Here is a 24168-nt window from a genome sequence, read left to right as displayed (position 1 = left end):
TTTGCAGCCCCTGTAACTTGGGGCGGGTCTTCATGGGTTAAATGATATCCTCCCTTTCCAGCTGCAGTGTTGTTGGTTTCAACTCCAAACAGCTTGTTGCTTCTGACCATCTGTAGTTGGTACTACACAACGCTCCCTAGCTGGAACCAGGCGTGTAGGAATTGGTGTGCGCATGGGTTGTTTACTGTATCTGTAGTTGGTACTACACAACGCTACCATACATGTAGAGTATGATGCTTTTAGGGCTGTTTTCCCCTTTTGCCACATCATCTGCTAATTTCATGACAAAAGTAAATGTTCAACCACTGTAGACTTGGCTCAAAGTCTTCAACTTTCTTTGACAATTCTTGAGAGCTTTTAAAGCTTTCCTTCTTTCAAATCCCACCAAATATCCTGCCTGATTAATCATGAAATAGTAGTCTATCAGATCTAAATATCATTTCTCTGGGATTAAGTTGCATGATTTCAAGATCTTTGTTGATTAACTAAGGTTCAGTTTGGGAAGAAATGAAAAAAACCTAAATAAAAGAAAGCATAACCACAAATGACTACTACTTACAGCGTACATCCAGCAAGCACCGATCACAAATATTATCATTGCATGTGAGCGGTGATGTTGTTGTCCTCACGCTCCCGCAACACATGACTTCCGCATTGTTATGATTCTTACTATACGTTCCAACATGACTCTGTGTCGTTGTTTCACCAGCATTTTCATTAGCGTCGTATCTACGACTACCTGTGGGGTTGATAACCTCACCACCTATTGTCCAAGCGAATCCAGTGCGAGGATTGCTACTTGCTGACCGGCAGGTGACCACAGCATACTGACCGGCAACAATTGAGTCGGGACAAGTCAGTGCTACTGAATCTGGACAGACTGGAATGAAGAAAGTGAAAAATTATATAATTATTTTAGTTTTGGATATTTTATGGAAATAGCATGTAAAGCAAAGCACCTAGATCATGGTCTTCCAGAGGATATTATTATTTATAAGATAATAGATTACCAAGTAATTAAAATGTACATGAGTGATTTAATGAAAAATACAATATAGGTATTATGACCACAGAAGGCATTGTTAACAATTGTTCAGAGAAAATGTTGCCTTTGTTTGTTTGTTTGTTTGTGTTTGATCAAATTGTACATATAAATATTTTATCACTATTATACGCTTGGTGATCGTGGTAAACTACTGCATCTGGTTCTTAAATTGTAAAACAGGGTTGGATTTTACCACCAGCCAGCGGTGAAAGTTGCAGAGGATCAGTGAGTTTTGCAGCAAGATGGCCTGGGGGTAAAACATATTGGATACTGTGTTTATACCATTTTCCATATATACTGATGTGGCAGTGACATCAATGCATTGAGGTAGCTTTTTCGTGCACAAATCTATGCACTCTGCAGCGTCTTTAAGTATGTACGCCAGCACTCGATCTAAGCGAATGCTAGCGATTTGAAGCTTCGCCCATTGCAAAAGCACCAACATTATTGCCACATCGGGTTGAAAAATGGTATACATCTGTAGGAGTAAAAGGCATCAGTTGCAAGGAAACAACAAAGCAAATACTTTGTGAGAACAGTGTTCTTGGTGTAGATTTTGAATCTTTGGTACTACCGCAAAGATCCACCTAATGACGCTCATGGGCACCTTTGCCTTCAGGTAAATTTCACGTACACATAGAGAGCTCCCTCCTCTGAAAATTCCAACAAGAATTAAGGGTACATTGCCCTATTTGTTGGTAGGATTTTTTAGTTTTAGTTTGCGCCTAGAATTCCGGTTATGTCAAGGGAATCCATATGTGCCATTAGGCAAATCTTTTCAGTATTACTTTTTGTTATACTCACAGTCTACGTCTATTCTGAGCGTATCCACTGGGTAGGGTTCACTCAACGACTCATGCTGAACCAGGCACTTAATAGTATGTTGGTTGTCCACACGAGTGGGAACGAAAGTTAGGGTACTTATTGCATCGAAACGACCATTACTGTTCTTGGTCAGACGAAGATTTGCAAATTCGCTGATGTCGCCATCATTGTTGTACCAGCGAAGACTGGGTGCCGGGTAGGCATTGTTGGCAATACATACCAGGTGTGCTTCGATGTTTTCTGTGAATTGACTACCAGTTTGGATTTCAGGATCATCAGGGGGCCCTGTTGAGAAGAATAACATGTAATGAGTGACTTATGTAAATCATTTGTCCAAAGATATTGCATTTCTGTCTTACCTGTTAACTGATTCCTTTTTGGTGCAAATAATTATCTAATTTGGTTTCCAATATAAACTTGAATGATTGCAAAGGAGTAACATTTATTATTAGCTTATGCCACTTCTTTTTCAGTTGATTCTTTAAAATAATTTTTTATTCTAGAATTTTTATTATTAGAATCCAACTTTGGCATCAATGATAGCCTAATGGCACCAACAGAGGAAAAGATACCAGATATGATTGGATAACTAAACCAAGAAGCAGGCCTTACCATTGGTTCATTCGCACCATAACCAATTTAAAGAAAGATGACCATGACCTTTATGGGATCTACCATAAGTTTGCATTCTCCCCAGTCAAAGTATAAAACTAAATTTAAAATAACCCAGCGTCGGTTGAGATGAGAATAAAATTTCAATATCACCCTTAAAAGTTCTCACCACTGATTTACATCATAATAAATGTTCAAAGATAACTTTACCTGTGACAAGAAGTTCCACATATCTAGTATTTGTGACTCCAGCTGCAGTCACACGACATTCCAAATTCTCCAGATGATACTCTTGCTCGGCCTGTAAATTGAGGGAGCTTTCCGTGTCAAACAAATCTTCGTGATCAGAGTTTACTTGAGGATCGTATTGTACCACTCCTGTTGTGAGTTTCTGATCGTTGAGATACCATTCGATAGTTGCTGCTGGTTTTGTGCCGGCAGTTCTACAATAGAATGTGTGCGTCTTGTTTTGGTTCACGTTGAATTGCTGACCGTTGCTGCTGATTGGTCGATTCTGAGTGTCCCATAACATGACTTCACGTGGTGGAACTGCAAAATGAAAAGTTTGGAAATGAATGTTAGTCATTTGTGAAGCTTACAAGCAATATCTTGTTTCTTGAAGAAAAATATATTATCCTGAGTAAATAAAAATACTTCATAAACAGAAAATACCATAATCTCTTGAATCATGTGGATGGAACCCTAGCAAATACTTCCCTTACATTAAAGGATTAAATTAAATAGAGCCACATTTGAGACACTAGCTACACCCCTACCAAATTCCCAAGCAAAATTTCAGTACCCTGTGTTATTATGACTTTCCTCCGTCATAAAAATCCAACATTATGTTCCTTAATTAAGCCTACACAAAGACAACATAGTACAACCACAATTCACTGACCAAATATGTCAGCTTGTTTATTTACCAACGAGACAGACACATTGTTTAATGCCATGGCAATATTGCATTAGCCTATAGACAAAAGATAAATAAGCGCCTAATTTGATTCCAACACAATGTGACTAAAAAGCGCATTTCAATCATTGTCTGTTTACATTGAATCATTCAATGAGTTTGGTTAGATTTCCAAAGTGGTCAAAATTCAATTTACTTTCGAGTCATTTTTCAATTTGCTTTGTATTTTCATGACTGTAGACAGTCAAGTTGGTGCAAATCTTATGGTTTTTTTAATGATATAAACAAAATAAATATTGGACTTGATTGTTTTATTAAACAAATCGTTTCTGAAGATGTTTTTAATGTCAACAATTGAGTTGAAAGAGTGAACCTAGAGGCTAAGTTGTAAAATTGATTTTTATTGTTTTTGTTCAATTTCTGTGGATGGTCTTTCAAAATATTGAGACAAAAAGGCAAAACTAGAGGTTTATAGTTTGATCAGCTCGTAATAGGCAGGAAATGTTAGACTTTTACCACTATGCCAAAAAGTAGACCTACGTTAAGAGTGCTATTAGTCGACCTGTCTGATCTAAATTTTGTGTGTTAATAGAAAGTAGACAAAGCATAGGACTTGAATTAATAATTTGTGATGCTTCTGGCGAGATATCACAAGAAAATTCTCAAAATAAAATATTTTGATATTAATCCGTGATGCTATAATGTCCGCCGATTACAAGCTGATCAGAGTATAGAATTACTCATGGGATTTCATTTCTTTGTGAACCTCTATTTGATTACATTTATTCAATGTTGGTTGTTTACACCTTCAAAATCCTTAACCCCATTAACGTCACACTGACTGATTCACTTCAATTTAAACTTGTTTCTATTTTTGATTCAATTTGTTGTGTTTTTTCTCAAAATACTTCAGATGAATGTCAAATTCTGAAGAGTTTTTCAAGCTCCAACAACATCTCTTGAATTGATTTCAAAGGTCAGACTACTATAAGAACAATAACATAAAGAGAAGAACCAAATCATGAAGGAGTAAAGAGTTAAAAAAATCTTTACAAAAATGACCCTTGGACACACTTTAGTTTTTTGAAAATGATTGTTTCTAACCATGGTAGTACAACTTGCTAGTATACTCCCTATGTGGCAAAAATTATTTCCTATTGCAATTTTGGATAGTGCATCACAAGTCCAGCACAATCCTGGCTGTGAACCTGCTACTGTGTATTCTGTATGTAATAGAGGGAAAACAATAAAAAACCTCGGTACAGGGACTTGAACCTGGGACCTCAAAGATACTCATCTGTTGGGACACAGTTCATTAACCCCAATGCCTTTGCTCATTCATAAAATGCCCTCTGAATATATTGTGTACAAAAACTCATACCCAAAAACTTTGGAGGAAAGTTTAAGCTATGATTGTTTAATGTGCTATTCCAGTTGAAATCCATACACCCATGGAAGACATGATCTTTATCTTCCACACAGGGAGTGTGAATTTCAAATGGGGTTACCTGAATGGGTAACTTCATTTGAAATCTACACTCCCTGTGTGGAAGACCAAGTTTAAGTCTTTTGCAGAGGGCGTGTGGATTTCAACTGGAATAGCCAACTTTGGCACTGGAAATGGCATTGATATACTTACCATTCACATCTAAGACCACGGAGGTTATCATCTGTTGATCCAGAGCAGGGTGATCATCATCCACAATACACCACACAAACTTGCCTCCATGACTCTCCTCCGGTATGAAGGTAAACTCACTTATCGTATCCTCAAGTTTCCCTTCCTTTCGCATTCTTGTGGTGATGTTGTCAGCCTGGATACCGACGGATTCTATCGACCAGCGAGCCGTAGCTGCTGGTCTTGCTCCCTTGATGGTGCATGTGAATGTATGGGGTACCCCTGCGGTGACTTGGACGGTAGTACCCGTCAGGTAGCCTGTTGAGTTGTTGGCATCTGCTAATGTTTGAGCACTTGGGGGAACTGAAGAGAAAAAAAAAGAAATGAAAAGTAACAAATTAATATTTGATAAATACATTTTACAACACTTTATTACAACAATTAATTTCAGTTTTTTGTTATTATTTTGTTTGCTTGTTCAAATATATGCCTGTATAATGCTGTATATAATTATTCTCCAATGTATAACCGGATCCCTCCATAGGACCCATAAAAGTACTTTAAGCAACAGTTTCATGGTGGGTTGATGGCCATATGTTACAATGCAATATTTTCAACAACAAAAAAGGTTCTTCTCATTACAAATTCTCCTTAAATATTACATGAAAAAAAGTCTAGTCAAAATCCCTCGCTGCAAAGCCATGCAAGGCAATGTAAAACGACAGTATCAAGGTGGGTTGATGGCCATATGTTAAAATTCAATATTTTCAGAAAAAGGATCCGTGTATTAAATATTCTCTTTATATTACATTGTATTCACATACTCTCAAATGCTTTTCTGCCATCATATTTAGGCTCACAATTAACATTTAACACAATTACCTCGCATTAGGACTAACCGAGGCGTGCCTGAATGATTCATAAAAGATTTTACAAATCAATGCACAGCTCACATTACTTCGTTTAAAACACATTAGAGTCATGACCCAATTTCAACATGAAAATTATGTCAAATATCGATGATCTTTCTTTGGAATCATATTTCCACATTTGTTGACATTTTCAATGATTTAATAGATGGATTCAATTTTCCCATATTACGTGGATCTCATGCAAGCAGAAAAAAATCCAACTTGAATTAATTATGTTTGTTGCAAATGCTTGCTTTAATAGCGCATGTTTATTTTTATTCGTGACCCGTGGAAGCAGGGGGAGCACCCACACACACACACACTTTTAAGCAAAGAGAAGAAGAAGAAGAATTCTAAATCCAACAAAAGTGTGCACCAAATCGCACAAATCCCATTCGAAAAATCAACAATTTTCCAGCTTCTCAGGGGGCGAATCCCTCTTAGACATCCGCCTGTGCGCGATAACGTGCACACGTTGGCACTTACACCAATTCCCCCCCCCCCCACTTTCAAAAACCTTCTGCGGGCCCAGTTATATGTATAGCATCTATAGCAAAAGTAATCAAATTTCGGAGCACAAAACTGTAAAAAAAACATTAGAAAATGGACAAATAAAAAGTTACTAACTTTGCAATCAAATATGCCAGGGACCTGGCTACAACATCAGTAATCTTAGATACTAACTAAGTTAGTGATGATAATAATTCAATTGTCAAAATGTTCTACTTTCTAAGTAGATCAGTCTGATGTTGCAAGAACATCAAAACAGTAATCGTAGTAAATTTGATCAAAACATCGTCTTTAATATTCTAAATTTCATTTTCTCCACTTACGCAACCTAAATTGACCCATTGTGATGTGGCATCATATCAACAGTGTCGTCATGGTTACGACACATATCTTATTAGATATCATATGTTGTTTTGATGTTTTTCATGGAAGTTACCATCAGGGCCCCCTGGAAATGAGGTTAGTAATTTATTTATCACAAAACCTTATCTTCTCCTCAATATTGCTTTTATTTGATTAAATTATTTCTGCCGTGTTGATTTGGAGCCGAGGTTTAATGCTAAGGTAAAAAATATGTTGTGTTGCCCTCAGGTGAAAGCATTTGGAAGGTCAGTGGGGTTCTCCCGGTTTGAAGGTTGCTTCAGTATATCGATAGGTGCGTAGGTTTTCAGTGAAGACCAATAAATGCGCCAAATTGGGCGCATTTGGGTAAAAGTGCCCTAAGAGCACCAAATTTCAGATTTGTATATTGCTGGGTTGCAAAACATAAAAAAGTAGGTATACAGAGAAAGTCTGCACGGCACATCTCATTAAACGCATTGGTCTCCACTGAAAACTAACCATTTGATACACCAGAATTGCTGAAAAGGTACCTCAAAACCGTGGCACATCCCCGTTCACCTTCTACCAGGAAGAACCCCCCCATGCTGTGTATACTAAATCAAATCACATTGTGCAATAAGACGTACATTTTCACTTCCATAAATTACAGTTTAATGAATCTGAAGACACCAAGGTACACAGCTCTAATATGTCATGATGGATCAGCTTACACGTTTGTTTGACCTGGTCACTGTATCACATAATCTATTTCCTAACTGTACTGTATTCATCAATCTTGTCAAAATCACAGTCATCTGGACAAATCTATTAATCGTACTTGCAGAGGTCAGCGACCATTGGTCATCAGTTAATGGTCATCAGTCAATTAATTGAGCCACATGCACGTGATGAGGACACAAATCATGGACAAATTCAAAATTTATCTACTGCTGATATGGGTATTGATGAAGTAGCTATCTACTTCAGATATAGGCATTGATGATGTAACTATCTACTGCTGATATGGGTATTGATGAAGTAACTATCTACTGCTGATATGGGTATTGATGAAGTAACTATCTACTGCTGATATGGGTATTGATGAAGTAACTATCTACTGCTGATATGGGTATTGATGAAGTAACTATCTACTGCTGATATGGGCATTGATGAAGTAGCTATCTACTTCAGATATAGGCATTGATGAAGTAACTATCTACTGCTGATATGGGCATTGATGAAGTAGCTATCTACTGCTGATATGGGCATTGATGAAGTAGCTATCTACTGCTGATATGGGCATTGACGAAGTAGCTATCTACTGCTGATATGGGCATTGATGAAGTAACTATCTACTGCTGATATTGGTATTGATGAAGTAACTATCTACTGCAGATATGGGTATTGATGAAGTAACTATCTACTGCTGATATTGGTATTGATGAAGTAACTATCTACTGCTGATATGGGTATTGATGAAGTAGCTATCTGCTGCTGATATGGGCATTGATGAAGTAACTATCTACTGCTGATATTGGTATTGATGAAGTAACTATCTACTGCAGATATGGGTATTGATGAAGTAACCCATCTACTGCTGATATGGACATTGATGAAGTAGGTATCTACTGCTGATATGGGTACTGACGAAGTAGCTATCTACTGCTGATATGGGCATCGATGAAGTAGCTATCTACTGCTGATATGGCCACCTGATTTTCCATAGCAGTACATTGGTCATCCCAGCTTAATCATGTCATCTTCATATGAGGATATATGATCTCATTTTATCCTGGGGTTTTAGTCAGGTTAATTTCATATTGCAAAGTAATGGACATACAGTATTGGTCACAGAGAATTGGACATGTATATTACTTGGCATGCTCCAAACCTTAAGGGCTCTGCACACTTAGTATTATGTTTATAAGTGAAGGCTTGGCAAGACGTTTAAGGTATTGGTCAACCAGTGCACTGTTGTCAACTTCACCTGCATGCAGACACTTATTTAATTTGGGATGTTTGGCAAATCTGTGAGGTCAGTACCCAATGACCATCTGATTTACACTGGATTGGTCAGCATGGTCAGCTAGTATGGTCAGTCCATTTGTAGGATATAATTTTATCATTGCACATGTGGATAAAGATATGGTAATTTGTTGTTGTTGTTTGGAACTTTGTGGCAAGCTGATGTCAACAACATGGTTCTTGATCAAACATGATTATAAACAAAATGTGAACACACATGAATATTATTCCATCAATTACAACACAAACAAGCCATGAACTTGCCTGATGATGATAAGCTTCATCATTAATGGATGATGGCACAATCATAATAAATCATAAGTAGACACTCTACTCATGTTGTTATACAATTGTAACTGTCACAGAAAACTCTTGTGTGATCCAGTTCTAAGATTCACAACTTAAATTGACCATTTTCACAACATCTTTCAGATATCACCATGTGAATTGTATAGGTCTTATAAAGAGATACAAAGGAGCTTTCAAAGGATATGTTCATGTAGAGGACAGGCTTAAGCTAGCTAGGGCGAATTTCTCGACGGGTGGCTTAGCAATTGGCTTGTCTAGCCTCAAGGCTTAAGAGGTCGTAAGACCAGGCTTAACTGAAAACGTATTTCAAGCACGGCTACCATAGCCTCGAGGCTTCGTTAGCCCGCTAGCCAGGCTTGTAGGATTAGCCCCAGGCTTCAGTAAAATTTGCATTTCTCGAAATCAGTCTTCTGTAGTCAGTAGTCTCACGCAAGCCTGTTAGACCAGGCTTACAGCGGCTTTTATTGGCCCTGCCTCAGAGCAGGTCTTAGGTCGTAAGCCTTGGTCTATTTCAATTTACAAATTATTTAAATTGTAACGCAAAGTTTATCTGTCATATTTTTGACGGTCTTTCAATTAACATGAGTAAGCAGTCGCGTAACTAGGGGGGGCTCTTGCCCCCCCCATGAAAGAGGTAAATTAGACCTACTTCTGAGAGTTATTAATTAACCTCATATTTGGTCATTTTAACCTTAAAAACTCAATTTTAAGATTAAATAAATTCCATTTATCCCACTTGTGTACCATTGGCCTATATTTCACCAGCTTGAATATCTTAAATATGGCATTTGTACCATAATTTTTTTTCAATCCCATCTCCCCCCATGTCAAAAAAAATCTACGCCAATGTTCCGGGGACACATTCCAAGCAGATCCCATAACTCCTCAGACCCACTCCACCCCTTACAAACCCAAACAGCATGAACGATGCCTGCCCCTCATTTATTATGTTTGCCCCCGCTTTCCCGCACCCCACCCCAAATGAAAATGTCTAGTTACGCCACTGTGGGTAAGTATTCATCATCATCATCATCATCATCATCATCATCATCATCATCATGAAGACCTATATGATACCACCTGTCCCTATCCAAGCCTTAATAGTTTGATACTCATACTTTTCATAAGTAGGCCTATTACAATATTATTTTGGAGTGCCTATAATTATACCAGGTTGGAGATCAATTTAATACAATAGAAGAAGGACAAAATTGGTAAAGATATAGTAAATATTTGACACGAAACGATAATGCATGCAGTATTAAAACTGAATTTACGGATAAGATGCATATAATATTGTTATATCTTCTAAATAAATAATTATAAATATTGTACCAACAGATAACTTCATGTGAGATCTGAGAAGACTACTGATATCAGCAGTAGATAGCACGTTGGTTGCTTTCCTTTTTAGGGGAATCACAGATTCCTATCCATTAGACTTACAGTTTTACCCTTTTTGGGATGCAAAGAAAAAATCACGAGTATAAAGCATAGACGTATCATTCATACAAGTTGGACTCATAAAAAGTCAAGTGGAAATAAAATAATACATAAAAGACACAAAAACAGACACAATATTCTTGCATACGGTATAAGCCCAAGCACAAGACCGCGGGTCCAGGCTAGTCTTTGCGCGGGAACATTGCGATAATGAGACGGCAACCTTGTTAGTACGGTAAACCGTGAGGACCACAGCTTATGTACATCTACCTCCAACAACCTATACAATTAAGTCGCTGCTTGAAAGGGACGAGGTTGTCAAGCGTTAAGCCTGCAAGGCCACTAAGACTAGGTTGAATTTGCGTTGAAGAAATCCGGCTAGAGTCATACTCTGTAACTTGAGGGCTAATTTTTCACTATGATTGTTCAATTGTGGTTATTGAACTATGCCATTGGGATGAGGCCATTGTGGTCCATAGTGACACATACTATGTTTGTTTCAAGCTTGAACATTTCTAGCAGGCTTTGGGGCATGTTTTCGCGATGAAATGATGAGATTCTGTCATCTCAGACATAGATGCCTAGGAAGATTTACACTCCTAGCTCCCGTGATAATTGTGCAATGTTGAGTGAACTTATGTTACATGCACGCACAAATATTATGATTCCCAGACATAGGAAAACTGGTTAATGACTTCTAACTGCTCCCGATTCAAGAAAACTAATTTCTTAAATATCATTATTTTAAAGCAGGTTGGAAGAATTTTAAGTGGGATATAATGAAAATCCTTTATTAGGACGTATTGGGTATTTTTTAATGGACATTTGGCAAAAAAATATAGGAAAACAGCAGTATTGACAAAGTTGAATACACAGAGCTAATTTCTCTAAGCAGAACAAAAATTGCATGTAAAATGTCCTATTTTGTCTTTAATACACAGCTTTCAGCTCAACCACTTGCAGGCTATGTTAGCACATCACTGAATGGGCCTTTAAAGGGTAACATATTCCGTCTACTACACCTGGAGATTAAAAAATAATGGGAATTCTGATTTCAGACAGCCACCGTTGTAAAATGAAATTGAAGATGAAATGATAAAATGATGACTATCGGACATTGGTCTGTAACAACATTGTCGTTCCCATGACGATCGCAACAAAGTTCTTTTTAATAAAAACATGATGAAGACGAGTAGCCAGCTATTCAGATGGGACTTTGATTGTTAAACATTGCTTTTGATTTAAGTAAAGCCATCATCACAAATGTCATTCAATCAAACTTGTAATTTGCCAAATGATATTGGAGTTTTTCACATGGAATGTTTTAATCTGAATCAAAACGAATCAAGTTTGATCTGAATCAACATTGATTGAGATTTTTTTATACACCAAATAATATTGGAGACTTTCACATGGAATGTTTTAATCTGAATCAAAACGAATCAAGTTTGTTCTGAATCAACATTGATTGAGATTTTGACATAGAATTTTGTTATTTTAAATAAATCAAAACAAGTTTGATCCAAATCAACACTTATCATGATCCTGTGCATGTACAAAAAAATGTTCCAATGTAATTTTTTAATTTGCCCAAATTTCTTCCTTAGCTTTAGAAACTCTCCCATGAGAAATTACAGTCAAGATGACTTTCAGAAGGACCATATTATCCAGGTAAGAAAAAATCATAAGTGAAGATTACCTTGTAATTAGGTTTATTAAGATGTGTATCAAGATATTTATTTTCCCCCAAGGGTAGAAAAATCAGACAGCTCAACAGCAAAACTGTTAACATTTCATCATTTTTTGCTTATTCCCGTAAAAAAAGCACTGTTTTTCATGAAATCCCCATGTCTTGGAATCAAACATAGTACAACAATTGTAGCAATTGCTCCCCCCCCCTCGAAGGTCTCCTTGCCTCCCTTGGCCTCTCTAAAAAATCCTGCTATACTCTGAAGCGCACAAGAACATAATATATATGTGCTTGGTTTCATATCGCCCAGACAAAGAAATACAAAACCTATCAACAGGTTATAACCACAGTGACTTTGAATTTGATGCGATCTCATTTACAATCATAGCGTAATTACAGAGAGGAGAGATAGCAATCTATGTTATACATTATTGTCTGATGTGACTTCATCAATTTATCACACAACATACCGCTGAGGGATCAGACACTGTTGATTCCAAATAAAAAACCTATTTGGGATGGATTCAAGAGCTATCCCATGAGGCCTGAATTATTACAGAATATTTGATGACAAATATTTGTAGTTAATGGCTCTTCAATGTGATGTTTTCACAGTGTGATTTGACAAATTTTAGCGCTGAGCAGTAGCTTACTACTAGTAACTGCTTTGAGAATAGGTCTGGCAGTTGTAAACATTCCCATGCATGTTTATCTGATTGGAACGGGGAAGTGCCGCTTTTTAAAATGCTTGAAAAGCTACTTTCAAATTCTTCAGTAACTACCAAAACTAAAGAAACTCAAGTATCTTTTTTCACCATCTGCAAAAATATTTGCCCTAAGACATTAGTTTATATTCATTTTCATTTATATTGTCTGAACAAGAACTCATTTTGGTTAAGCAAATTGGACATATTGTTATGCATCTAATATCTAAAGATATGTGGCTTTAATTCCATATCATTCTAATAAATTGTGATTTATCATAACCAATCATCATTGGGCAAGTTCATTCAAGGCTATACTTGGTTACACATGATGATGTCCAATACATAATGATACCTGGCTTTAATTGCATATCTTTCTAACAAATTGTGATTATCATAGCGCATCATCATTGGTCAAATTGATTCAAGGCTACATGGCTAATATGCGGGAGGGAGCCCTTAATTACAGATCATGGTAATAACTAATTTATCGTATCTCTCATCATCCATCAATTAAATCCTAGCTATTAATTAACCTCAGCCCTGTTAGCAGTAATTGAAATGTGACATTGTTGCATCGTCAATGACTGAAATCACTGTGTTGACTTGCTGATGCTACAATGCGGGTCAAAATAGGTTGGAATAAAAAATAGAATATGCAACTGATGGCCATATTTTCGTTATTTTTAGAGTGATGAAATAGTGCTTTCTTTAGCGTCAAGTATAAATATTACCCTCATCCCCAATACCTCCTCCTGCCCCACCAATCAATGTTGGGTACTTACTGAATGCATATGAACAAAATGTCAGGATTCAACATTGATCGGGGGAACAGGGGCTCATTTGCAATACCGCACTAATTTCATTTCAACCCTTTTGTCCAAGGTTGTAGCTACATCTAGGGATTAGGTTTGATGTTATTGGTTGTTGGGGTTTGTTTGTAAATGTTGGGAGTTAAGTTTATCCTTACAACTGCTATGGAAGACATGACCTTAATCTCCTACACAGGGAGTATGAATTTCAAATGGGATTACCTGAATGGGTGACTCCATTTGAAATCTACACCCTGTGTGTAGGAGATTAAGGTCATGCACATCATGAATTTCAACTGGAATAGCCCAATTATTACAAGATTGCAGCTTCCTTTATAATTATTTATCTGCAATTTTATATGATTCAAAGGCATATAATCTACTCCCAAATTGTGTGCAATATGAAGCTCATACAGCATTCCATTTTTGAGTTATGAGTCAAAAACAAAATATTTTGCATTTGGCTCAGACAATCAAAGAAATAAACGTTGGCACACTCTGGCAATGGTTATGGCTATAAGGGTAAGAGTTAGGATCAAGTTTAAAACTGTTGTTAGGGTACGGTGTTAGAACTTACCTTACCTCTATTTTTATAAACTTACACTATAATTTCAACAGTTTCTGGATTCTTCACGTAAGCTAACTTGAAAGTTCATCAAATGGATCCAGGAAATAAGCTCACCCAAACTGCAAGTACCAACCAAACTGCTGGTATAAGCTCTTTTCCCTCCTTTACATGTGTTGCGATAAACTTTCAAGTTACTTCATAAACCTTTACATATGCTATTAACTTACTTGTAACAATCAGATACGTTGACGACTGCCCGTTACCAACGAGGGCAGTCACCTCACATGTGTATCGGCCATCATCTGCCAGCTTCACTTCTTTGACAGTCAGCGGACCTTGCGACGCTCTGTCCACATCCAGGACATATTTGCCATTATTGAAAGCAGTCAGTTGACACGAGGTCGGACTTGAACAGATATATGATGCTACCGTACTGACACCTTGCGTGGATTCGTTCGGTTTTGACCAAGTCAGCGAGGCGAGAATGTTATTGGCGCCTGAGGTTGGAGGAGAGTAATCGCAGGGTAGGACTGCATCTTCACCAACACGAACTTGAACTTGTGGTGCTGTGGTCACTGTTGTACTACTATGTACACCTGTGCACAAAGAAACAATGAAACAGATTGGTAATTATTTGTTACAATTAAAACAATAGTAAAAGGTAAAGGTAAAGGAGACGATTCTGTATTTACAGTGATGGGAGTGTCCATCTCTCTTTCATTGGCGATTGGGCCAGACTCCTCCATATAATGTTGCTATAGGGGGATCACTATATACACCTCCTCTACAGCGAGTCTGTTACCTTCCCAGCATTTAAGAATGCCGGTACCCATTTATACACCTGGGTGGAGAGGAGTAATCGAGATAAAGTGCTTTACTAAAGGGCACAACAAGATGGCATCGCCGGGGCTCGAACCAGCAACCTTCCAATTATGAGTCAGAGCCCGTTCTGCTAGGCCACCGTGCTCTTTAACAAAAGTAATAACTTATGACATGTATGAGTTGAGGCAAAAGTATTGACTTGGTACATGGAATAGCAAAAGAGTCCAATGTGCTTCAATATTGTTTGAGCTGAAATACAATATTAAGAAGATCTTCTTGGTAAAAAATGGGTGTCTATATAGGGGTGTAACCAAACAGGCGGGTCACAAACTTATCGAGAACATAGTGCAAGTCCAACAACAAGGGCTGGACTGAATACAACGCAACCTCTATGGATAGAATACTATAGCAACAGAGCCCGAAAGTATTCATGATGTATGGTTACATTCCTGGGAAAAACATTTTGACATCAAGTCAATAAAAGAACAATACTAAATCTGCTCCATACTTTTTAACAATAGGTGTTTAATAAGCTATTAAAACCCATCTGGTATATGGTATTGGTTCCGAGTATGTGTAAACCTTGGTGATATAGCTAATTATTGCATACATGATGCCATCTCACTTCACATTTGTGACCCCTCACCACAACTGAGCCCGGATGTCGCCAGTGCCACTATTGAGATATGCTCCATTGAACTTAACAATAAACAATAGGAAACAAAGGATTTATTGACTGTTTTATTGATTTTTCACTACTTAAATGTCAAGTACTATAGACATGATATACATCATTTTAAAGCTAATTTCAAGCAGAATATTTTGGTTGAATATCTCAAAATGATGATTGGTGACTTCCGGGCTCAGTTGTGCTGAGGGGTCACATTTATTGTTACTTTATGTTCCAATGTTAATTAATGAAGCTCATGAATCAACAATTATTCATAATCTGTTGGACATTTCTACTTAATTTTTATGAAATTGCTTTTCTTCTCAATGAATAAAATATTTTTTGAAAATGATTTACGGCCTGATACGATATGCCAATTCAATAGATGTTTGATTCCATATTTCTCTTTCTTTATGTCATTTTTGTAAGACAAAATGTTTACCAGCTTAACAATGTGCATGCACACACATAATTTTCAGACTGGGCTAACTGTAGTATTATAGTAAGCCATAATGATCTTCTAAAGCCTGTTTCTCAAATACACCATATAATCACTATGTTCTATACATCCCTGGTAAAGCATTTAGCCAGCACCTGATTACTAACTACCGTACTCGCACAAAAAACATTACTTATGTTTGGCACACCAGCAAAATGTATTCTGCGTCCCTGGAAAGATGTACAACATCTGGCAAGCAATGTTTATACCAGTATAATTATATTTTCATGTTTGAATGTTCCATGCCTGGATGTAATGTTTGATAACATCATCATCAGGTTCTTAACCCCACCATATCAGCAAACATTCACTATCATCTTTGCATCTCGTTATTACAATATGGCTATATACTGATTGCTGAATTTGTAGGGTAGAAAACATGTACCAACGGTGTAAATATAAAAAATGCAATTCTCAGTGATGACCACATATCCATCGCACCAAGGGATTTGTCTTAAAGCAGGTTACATAGGGTTACCAAGGGTAAAGAAGAAATAAACAAACAAACAAATAAACAAATAAAGTTAGGGATACAACTAAGTCTAACTCCCAAGAGAATAAATCTCGGCTCTGGCCGGGGCCTGGGCTACCTTTGGTCAGGCCCGGATAGCAAAGAATACACCGTGTACTGAGGTACCGGTAAGGATAATAGACAGAATATGATTTGTCTTTAAGGCTGATAGAGATTAAACAATCAGATAATCTAGTTTTTGATAACACAATTTGGCATTCAGTGAACCAATTTCAGCTTCATCATCCATGTTCCGTACACCAAAATCTGATCATGTTTCATGTATTCAAAAATCAACATCTGGCACTATAATTGCACACAGCAACATCGTACCTGCAATATTCCGGGATATTATGGTGTGTTCGATAATACTCCGGGGTTGTTAACCCCATTACCAGCCAACCCACGCCTCCTAACATGTTTGTACTGTGGACATGAGTAAATGTTAACAACCTAGCACATCCAGGTTATTTGAGATCAACATGGAATTTCTAGCTACGGCAAATATATATGTAAATACAAGGTTATGCAATAACTTTGTGACAGCAGAGCAAGATGCCAACATTTTTTTTTATTCCTATTAAGCTGTCCCTTCTTCAGAATGCTAACTACTAACCACCTGGGACATGGACTTTTCTTTACAATTACATGTATAGTGTCTCTCCTCACTTGAAAAAATGCTTTTATACTAAAAGTGATAGGTCCTACAACAAATTTATTTTTAAAAGCAAAAAGAGAGTAGATTGCAACACAATCAAGAATTAAGCCACGTCAACTTTTTTTGCAACAAAATATGCAAACAACCTCATTTGTGTAAATTGATAGGCAGAAAAAATTGAAACAAAACTATTCAGCACCAGAGATCATCATGCTCTGTCACCCTACCTACTTTCTGCTATATTTAGATGGTAGTGGATAAATATTCCTCCCTCAACCACAAGTAACTATTCATTTACCTAACAAAAGTAACGTAAATCTGTTTTCAAAAAGTTGTTAGAGAAACAAAAACAATATATAGGGTGCACAACTTATAAGTTCCCCCCTACATATTTTTTAAAATAAATCGAAAACTATTTGACGAAATGCAAACCTGTAAAATGATATGGGTAGCCTTATTTGTTTTACACATGTGGAACATGTGGTTCATTATGTAAAAAAAGGAGACCGTTTTAAACAGTGTTAAAAGTTGCATCTGAGTCCATAGGACTCAATTCTCAAACAATACAGTAGGCCATGGCCAGGGATATTCATGTGTTTGTAAAAGAAAACTTAATCTTTGGTATTCTTCTTCTTCTTCTTGAAAAGCAAAGCAGGTGTTTTATTCTTTTCTTTTTAATGATAAATGTCTGAAATGGAAGGGATATGTACTGCAGTGAGAATAGACCACATCGCTAGTAGTTCATCACATGTGAAAAGTCACATTTTAATAATGCCGCGTTTGCCCGAATTTCTTCGCGGTAGAGCAATAGGTTTGCTGGATGAAAATGTACCGGTGAAAGAAATTGCTCATCGTATGGGAGTTGTGCCTAATGCAATTTGAAAATTGAGAACAAAATTTCAGTTGGGACCATGTTAAAAATGAAAACACAACACTGCAAGAGCTAACCCGAGCAATCCAACATGTATGGAACAACATGGACCAGCAACGGGTCCGAATTTAATAAACAGCATGCTGGCGACGTTGCAATGCACTTGTCAACAGTGCAGGAGGACACATCCCCTACTAAACATCTAGACTTTAAGTTTCATTTCCATTACAAACACATGGACAGGCCTAACATACTGTATTGTTTGACAATTGACTCCTATGGACTCAGGTGCAACTTTTAAAACTCCCTCATTTTTTACATAATGAACCATTGTGGCCAAACGCAATGATGTGTGACACTACAAATTGGCCCAGATTTGTAAAACAAATAAGGTTACTCATAACTTTTTACAATTTTACATTTCGTTGAATAATTTTCGATTTATTTTAAAAAGCATTAGGGGGAACTTATAAGTTGTGCACTGTATATTTACAACAGAATATTACACGAAATGCAGCTATATGTAAGTACCCAAGGTCCTCTTGGAACCAAACCATATAATTAATCAAATATTCCTTCCTCGTCCATCTTGTTTAACTATTCACCCCATGTCTCTGTGTGATGTTTGTGACTGGCATATTGGTTATTCCACTCTTGTCTGTTGTCATCTCTCAATGTATATGGTCCAGCGAGTTGTCAAATTGATTTGAGGTGCACAGTATTGAATTAGGGCAACACTGATACATGCTCCAGATTGTTCTTTACGGGAAGAATGGTAAAGACGGAAATATTTAACAAAAACTCTTTATGTTCTCAAAGATATGTTATCCAATATACTATATGTACACAACCAGATTCCTATTACGGCCACCTGCACAGGTACACGCCATCATGGTACTTGGCTGGCACTGTGCAGTACCAGCAGAGTACCAGAGTAGTACCAGTGCAGTACCACTGCTGGTTGGTCTTGTGCAGTACCAGCATTGGTACTGTGTAGGTACTCTGTGTGTACCATTCAGGTACCTTGGCAATGATGTACCTGTACAGTCAGCCCCAATGGGAATCTTGCTGTGTAGATAAGTTAGGGGTGGATTCTGGATTGCTGTTTCATGCGTCTCTTAGCAATATACAGTGGTGGGGACATTGGGGTGCAAAGTGAATCTCGGGGGGAGGGGGGGGAACAAAAACAACAAAATGCCACAAAAAGTGGGGGAACAGGGGCAAGAGACTGGGGCATTTATCAGGGTCACCTTGTCAACTTTGACTTTCAGAAGTTGAGGCAACAGGTGTACAGAACTTTTCACCACACATTATTTCTGAGATTACATCAAATCTATTACACTCCACAAATCACCCCTTGAAATTCAAGAACTGAAATTAATGCTTGACTATCCTACAACTGACACAAAAATGGCTAAAAGAGGTTCAAAAATACCAGGCAGTGTGCAGCATGTCTGTCTTTCTCCAGGATATAAAACAAAAGCTAGGCCACAATGTCCCCATTATTATTGAAAAATAGAACACAGCTGTTGAGCATCAGATAGCCAGATGGCAGACTACACTAACATTGTGGCACCATTTTGAATCCTGTCTTTTGTTTGAGATAAACGATTGTTACGACAACGTCGCCACATGACAGGTGATCAAAACGTGTTACATTAAACTCAAATTGCCATTAATTTTAACTTTATGTTAAAAGCCAAACAATATTGTTGGGCGATTTGTCATGCACGTATGTGTAAAAGTGTGAGCTCTTATATATTTATGATATATATATTTATATATATATTTTTAAAAAGCTTTAAACTAACTTATATATCTGGCAAAGCATCGGAATTTGTCTGTTAACCTAGAAGTGATTTTGAGTGGTACCACAAATAAGCTCATAGCCAGTTGCACATATTTTTTCTATCCAATCCAACCTCTTTTGACCGGCCTTGGTGGGACCAACCATTGGCTGGATAAGTGAAAAATCCTGATAAATAAATTATGTGTTATTCTCCATTAAATGACCAAAGTCTCATAAAATCAATTCAATTTTATTTCAATGACCAAAGTGCCAAAATTTGAAGGTTTCAGGCCTGAGAGTGTCTTTGAAAAAATATCTGATTTTAGCTAAAAAATCTGAAATTATTTAAACCATAAATACTTTTGTACACAAAAGTGTAGAAAAATATCTGGAAGTTGAAAAAATATATCTGAAAACAGATAAATATCTGGTCTCTCACACCCCTGAGGTTTTAAAGCATTAAAATGTGATTTTCTGTCAGATTCACACATCCGGATAACAGAGAGATCCATATAAAAGAGGTACAGATAAGAGAGGCTCGAAGAGAGGTTGGACTGTACATCTGAACATCTCTTGTACATAACATATAGGCCTATATGACTTGTGTCATGTACTGGTTCTCTTAATTAAAAACCAGAAATGTTCAAAGTGAAAGGAAAGCAATTAAGATTTGTTTATCAAAATATCTCTGATGCGTGGCAAAACATCATTAAATTTCAATAATACATGTTTCAATGCATTAATCAAAGGTATTCACCATTAAACCAGTAGACCACATCCATTAAAATGCATTAGCCTTAAATGTTATCACTTACTACAATTGCTTTTCACTTACTGCAAGTAATTTGTTTCAAATTTACAGACAAACAAAGTAGCAAGTATGAGCATTAGATACTCATCAGTTAATGTTGAAATTCAGCCAAGAATCAGCTGCATTGGTGTGAGAGTTCTGAGGATGTAGTTTCTTAATTGGCGAGGCGGTGGAATTCTGCAGCTAAACCGCAAATGGCTGATCCAGGGATATGAAAGTAAACCAATGTAATTAATGTTGCCTTCAATGGAACTATAATTTTCACAGCATCATTTTAGCCTCATATGCTTTTCAATCTCACATCTATCTAAAAATCTCAAGCACCGCTGAACTACAATATAAAGCTTGCTAGTGCTCATTTAAATGTTTTTTAAGCTCTTTTCTAAAATATGTTTAAAAAATTGTGTTTTTTATTAATTATTCTTAAATTGTGCGCCATTGGCTACACTGCACGTCTGCACAGGAAGGACTAATCATGTACTAATGTAAACATTACAAAAAAGGACGACATACCCGACTGAAGCGTACGTTGTGCCGCGGAGATAAGATCAATATTTGATCAAATACATGTTATAGATGTTTAGGATGAGCATCGGTAACTGCCATTATGTAGATTGATTTATGACGATATGCATGTTGGTTAATGGTTTAAAGGTATGGTGTCTGATTCAATGACTTGTATTTATCGTTTAAAGCTAGCTGGCCCAAATTGGGTATTGAGTATACAAATGCTGGTTAATGGTTTAAAGGTATGGTGTACGATTCAATGACTTATATTTATCGTTTAAAGCTGGCCCAAATTGGATATAGAGTATACAAATGTTGGTTAATGGTTTAAAGGTATGATACACGAATGACTAATGTTTAGGATTATCCTTTAAACCTGGTCCAAACTAGGTATGATGATGGGATGTTGGTTAATGGTTTACAGGAATGTCGTACGATTCAATGCCCAATATTTACCAAATAGGATTATTGTTTACAGCTGGCCCAAATTGTGTATTGATGATGCGGATGTTGGTTAATGGTTTGAAGGTATGTTACACGATTCAAGGACTAATATTTAGGATTGTCCTTTAAACCTGGTCCAAACTGGGTATGATGATGCGGATGTTGGTTAATGGTTTACAGGTATGTTGTACGATCATGGATTCAATGCCCAATATTTACCAAATAGGATTATTGCTTACAGCTGGCCTAAATTTTGTATTGATGATGCGGATGTTGGTTAATGGTTTGAAGGTATGTTACACGATTCAATGGCCAATATTTACCAAATGGGATTATCATTTAAAGCTGGCCCAAATTGTGTATTGAGTGCACGAATGTTGGTTAATGGTTTTAAAGGTATATGCTACACGATTCAATGACTAGAAAATCAGATTATCGTTTAAAACTAAAAATGGGTAGTGGTAGGACTGTTTAGCAACTGAAATTAAGATATACTTTGTAATTTTGATGGAAATAAAATGAACTGAATTGAAAAGGGAGTGTGTATTTTAAATGGGATAGCCCATTCCATGTTGCACTTGTTCACAAAATTTGGAAAGTATTCAATCATGTAGTAATTCTCTTAATCTGCTTTAATACATCAGTATTATTGTAAATAATTAATTTTTGTCACCAAATAGGTCCTAAAGCATTATTCAGATTCCCTTTTACAAATTAACCATTGCGTATACATGAGCGACTTCAAGCGTGTGCATTGGACATTGTGCAAAATAATATGTGCTGGATTGCAAGCAGTACCCTGAATTTGTAAAAGGAAATCTGAATAACAGTTTATCATGTGTGATTTAGCGAAAATGGTGAGTGCACATTGCTATGTGTCATTTGTTTTTGCATCACCTGTAAAACTGCTGGATGTGACAAACCTTCGTCCTGGTGGGTTCGGTCACCTTGGTGGCTATTCGAAGACATTGTGAATAGAGGAACCGAGCCAAATCTACATCACCTGCACATCACCAGTTTTGTTACACACCTGTAGTTCATCAAACAGTGCTGATTTTCAATAAGAAATAATAATATTCACTCACCTAACACAGCTCCGAGGAGTAATATTACTCTTATAGTGGTCATCTTTTAATCGTCTGTAGCCCTGCCAGTGTGATCCCAAATCAGCACATTCAACTTCCTTCAAGTGGATGGGTGGGTCAATCCCCCGAAAAGTATTCCACAACTTGTTGACTTTATTCAAAGTAGCGTTCTTGCAATCACTGCGGTAACATCCAAGGACAGCTTTTTTTCGCTTCTTTTAAGAGTAGTAACGCTACACACGTGTGTGAATGTACGTACTTCCTGTATGAGGAGAGGAAAGATAGAAATGGATAGGTCAGTGAAGGGGAACTATAAGTAAACTGCTCAAGATACTGAAAGAAAAGTGCAATGACTTAAAGGAACTTGCTAGCATGTGTTCTTGTCTTTTTTGATTGATCAAGTTGCCGACAAAAAACAAAATATGAATGAACTTATTAAAACTAGATTTCATAAATGAGAAAATGAATGTCGCCATGCTTGTGACTCATAATCCTTATTAATATCTTGAAGATGAAATAATCAATTTTTTATTAAACTTTACGAAGAAGGAGGAAAGATAGTAATTATAAGATGATTACACAACTGTACTATATACCGTTACCATGGTTACCATACAATTGTATTTGTGAAGCACCTTTTACAAAAAGATCCTACCCCCATGACACTGCAGTCATATTATTGACCACTAGTACAGACATTTTAGTGGATGAAGAATATCTGATGTAAACATATGTCTTCATTATTCAATCTATTCCCATTCTATTTTCAACAATTTTTAACTTCTAACAAATGTCTGATGACGTAAAATAGATAATATTATATTTCCACCAGATATTTGACATAACATAGTTTATTCCTGATAGGAATTGAAATATTTCTGAGTGAGTAGTATCATTTTATTGGATCTGAAAAAGAACCTTTATCAATCTTATGAACTATGAACGATCCTGATGAATCTGTTTCAAAAGTGAAAAACACATATCCAGTAAACAAATCAATAATGTAGCCATCTACAAGATGGAAGATCTGGAAAACAAATGGCGACAAACAATGCGCACAACAGTATTTTGTTGTCATATAAAATGGACCCAATTGACAATCTAATCACACTCAATACCATTTACCTATCTAATACCTACCCATCTACTTTCATTTAATAGTAGATGGGCAGGCAAGTAATTGTTTAGAAAT

General features: G+C 36.8%; 1 protein-coding gene across 6 annotated transcripts in view; it reads right to left on the bottom strand.

The window, feature by feature from the left end:
* LOC140135473 (nephrin-like) overlaps positions 1–23234 on the bottom strand; it is a 57869-nt gene extending 34635 nt beyond the window's left edge. For all 6 annotated transcript variants that reach the window (XM_072156982.1, XM_072156986.1, XM_072156983.1 and 3 more), the window contains exons 1-6: positions 22977–23234; positions 14537–14905; positions 5038–5379; positions 2693–3031; positions 1850–2155; positions 560–880 (exon numbers count right to left, since the gene is read on the bottom strand). In XM_072156982.1, the coding sequence (XP_072013083.1) occupies positions 560–880; positions 1850–2155; positions 2693–3031; positions 5038–5379; positions 14537–14905; positions 22977–23019 (1720 nt within the window). In that variant the 5' untranslated portion in view covers positions 23020–23234. The remainder of the gene's footprint in view (positions 1–559; positions 881–1849; positions 2156–2692; positions 3032–5037; positions 5380–14536; positions 14906–22976) is intronic.
* Positions 23235–24168: the final 934 nt, after the last annotated feature.

The sequence above is a fragment of the Amphiura filiformis genome, chromosome 16 (genome assembly GCF_039555335.1).
Source record: "Amphiura filiformis chromosome 16, Afil_fr2py, whole genome shotgun sequence".
NCBI classification, from domain to species: domain Eukaryota; kingdom Metazoa; phylum Echinodermata; class Ophiuroidea; order Amphilepidida; family Amphiuridae; genus Amphiura; species Amphiura filiformis.
Note: the sequence above shows the minus strand (reverse complement) of the source record. Positions and strands in the feature narration are given on the sequence as shown.